The sequence below is a fragment of the Austrofundulus limnaeus genome, unplaced genomic scaffold (genome assembly GCF_001266775.1).
Source record: "Austrofundulus limnaeus strain Quisiro unplaced genomic scaffold, Austrofundulus_limnaeus-1.0 Scaffold1500, whole genome shotgun sequence".
NCBI classification, from domain to species: Eukaryota; Metazoa; Chordata; class Actinopteri; order Cyprinodontiformes; family Rivulidae; genus Austrofundulus; species Austrofundulus limnaeus.
This window is the reverse complement of record NW_013953902.1, coordinates 2,126-5,287: the sequence shown is the minus strand read 5'-3', so window position 1 is coordinate 5,287 and position 3,162 is coordinate 2,126. Positions and strand designations below refer to the sequence as shown.

General features: G+C 39.5%; 1 protein-coding gene across 1 annotated transcript in view; it reads left to right on the top strand.

Annotated features, from left to right (window-relative positions):
- zc3h3 (zinc finger CCCH-type containing 3) overlaps positions 1-184 on the top strand; it is a gene marked incomplete at its 3' end in the record, with an annotated part of 16,518 nt that extends 16,334 nt beyond the window's left edge. Inside the window, 1 exon segment of the mRNA XM_014032632.1 lies at positions 53-184. Within this exon segment, the coding sequence (XP_013888086.1) occupies positions 53-184 (132 nt within the window).
- Between the last annotated feature and the right edge of the window lie 2,978 nt (positions 185-3,162).

Genomic DNA, 3,162 nt, shown 5'->3' with positions numbered 1-3,162 from the left:
GTGTGTGTGTGTGTGTGTGTGTGTGTGTGTGTGTGTGTGTGTGTGTGTGCAGATGCCAGTGTGTTTGTACTTCCTGAAGGGAACCTGCAACAACAGCGACTGCCCCTACAGCCACGTCTACGTGTCTCAAAAGGCCGAAGTTTGTGAAGACTTCGTCAAAGGCTACTGCCCCGAGGGAGAGAAGGTAAAAGCCACCAGGTTACAGAGGTTTTCTCACAAACATTTAAACTGTGGAGCTTTAAAGTGATGATCGCAGGAGCTGCGGGCTCTGAGTGCTGTAATGAAATCAATTTAACGTCCGCCACAAATAAATACTTAATCAGCTTAAACAGATTAGATGTTTGAGTTTATCTGGATGATATATGACTCGGCTCATTTCCAGGTCAAATTTAGWAAYTGATGTTGTTTTTTTCATGTTTTATTAAGACTTTAACATGTAAAGAATGTCATTGAGCAGAGATCTCTGTTCAGATTAAAGCCTTATTCTGACAGGATCAGTATTATCCAGGGACCACATGATATTTATAATAATTACAGATAATCTGTGTTGTTAATCGAACGTCAGTAATTTGTAAAATCAAAGTCCCCCCCACCCACAGATGATCTGCTATGTTTGACTGAACTCTGAGGTCCTGAGATACTAATCTAATGCAGGCGTCTGTGATTTGGACAGGWATGAGCTGATTTTAATAATTAAGTAGTTTTTGTTTCCTGGACACATTTTTATTAACATTTGCTGAAGAACCGAGGCTGGATTGAAGCGCACTGGAAACCTTTTATGTCCCGGGCCAACAGAACCCATATCTGAGAGCTGTCTGTGAGTTTCATCAAAATCTCAGGCTTCAGTTATCCTGAGCGAATGCACCACATAAAAAAATACATATTTATTAAATGAGGTCTCCAGATAATCTCATCCTGTGTGAATAAGGCTTAATAAACATTTTAGTGATGCATCAATACGAACATTTCAGCTGATATCCAGTATAATTACTGCTGTTATGATTGATAACTGATATTTACTGATATTACACAAACACACAGATTATTTATATTAGAGATGATATATCTGCAGTAACATCAGTATCAGTTCGATGTTAACCATTTAATCCCATTTAAACGAGGGGTACCAACAGTTTAGTCCAGGGGTGTGTTCTCCCATCAGCTTAACAATGTGTGCCACATGAGGGGTGCCCCCCCAAACAACATTAGCTTCTGGCCAGGCTACAAAATATATAAAGATCAACTTTTAGAATGTTTTTAATCACTTTTATAATTATATTTATTTAAAGAATTTTATTAACATGTTTAGAACATTAGCTGTGTTTACATGGACATAAGTAATCAGATTAAATGGCCATTTGGAATAAAATTGCGTCATGTAAACAGCCCATTCAGATTATTCTGACCCGATACAGCTCAATCCGAATGAATTTTTAATCAGAATGAGAGAGGTGGTTYATGCCGATTGATAATCTGAACAGGGTGCATGTAAACAATTAATCTGTTCATCTTATTCTGATTGTGGAAAACTGACCTGACTGCTCATGTCTACTGACTTTCATCCACTGGTTTCTGCTGTTTTGAGGAGGGAGGAGCAGAAGCACGGTTTCCAGCAGACCGACCTTTTCCTCCTTTCTCATTCAATAAAGAAGGAAGACAAACAGCCTGAAAAAATAAAATAAAATAAAWAAAAAACCTGCACATCCCCAGCAGCTGAACCAGAGAGTGCATTAACGTCTCCATTATTAAAACCTGTCGCAGGTCCATTCTGAGCTCAGAAGCTGTTTGTTTGTGTTCATCACGGAAGTAGAACTTTTTTATGTGTTTTTTTTAAGGGAAAGTTAACAACTCTGCACGTCAGTGCTTCTATTCAGAATAAAAGCCTGGTGCATGTAAACACTCGTGATCAGATTGTTTCCATGTAAATAGCTACGTTTACATGGACGTAATTAATCGGATTAAACAGCCGTTAGGAATAAAAAATGCGTCATGTAAACAGCCCGTTCGGATTATTTTGATCCGACTGAGCTCAATCCGAATGAWTTTTTAATCCGAATGAGAGGGGTGGATTATGCCGATTGATTATCGAAATGACGTTCATGTAAACACTCAATCGGATCATCTTATTGTAGAAAACTGACCTGTGTGCATGTCTGCTGACTTTCATTCACCCGGTTCTGGAGGTGGGACAGCAGCGCTCCAGCTGCGCTGCACCGCGCAGAACTTTTCCTCCACGCTCTTTTAACAAATGAAAAAGGAGGCAAACAGCCGACGTTGCTTCATAAAAAAAAACACTTATTGCTTCATCTGCAGGCTGCAGCTCAACCGAGGAGACGAGTAACAACGTCTCTACTGTTATTAAAAGCTGACACGGGTCCGTCCTGAGAGCACAGAGGAGCTTTGTTTATGTTTGTAACACGGAAGTAGAGCTGAAAGTTTACAGCACTGCGCATGTCCGGACTTTTATTCTGAATAAAACTCCGGTGCATGTAAACACTTTTCATGATCGGATTGTGTCCATGTAAACAGTACATTCGGATTATTTAATCCGAATACATTTCAATCCGATCAAAGAATGTTGCACTTGTAAACATAGCTAATGTCATAATCCCACTGAAAAACCACCTTTTGACAACAAGAACATCTCTTTAATATTCCAATATATATATATTTTTGTATTTTGAAATACTGATTAAAAGCAGATGGAGTTTTATGATTCATTGTTTTCATGTGTCAAAAGGTCAGAATAAAGGATTTGTGTCAGTTCAGACYGGGCTGTTTCCCAAGTGCAAAACCTACATTTTCACTAACACAGTGAACATGACATGAAAACATGATAAACACTGTGTGTTAGGGAGGTCTATGGAATGAAAAGCTTGCATTTATTCAGCAGGGAAAGATTTGGGATTGAATGAYAGAAGTTATTGTGTGGCACAGAAGTTTGTATAAAAACAGCAAAATAAAAGTTGTTCTTCCTTCAGGAAGTTTTACCAGGTGTAACCGTCTGTCTGCTCTGGACCCATGGATATTTAAAGACCTTAAAGAGTGGTCCAGTCGTGGTGTGGTAGTAGTGCTCCAGTCGTGGTGTGGTAGTAGTGCTCCAGTCGTGGTGTGGTAGTAGTGCTCCAGTCGTGGTGTGGTAGTAGTGCTCCAGTCGTGGTG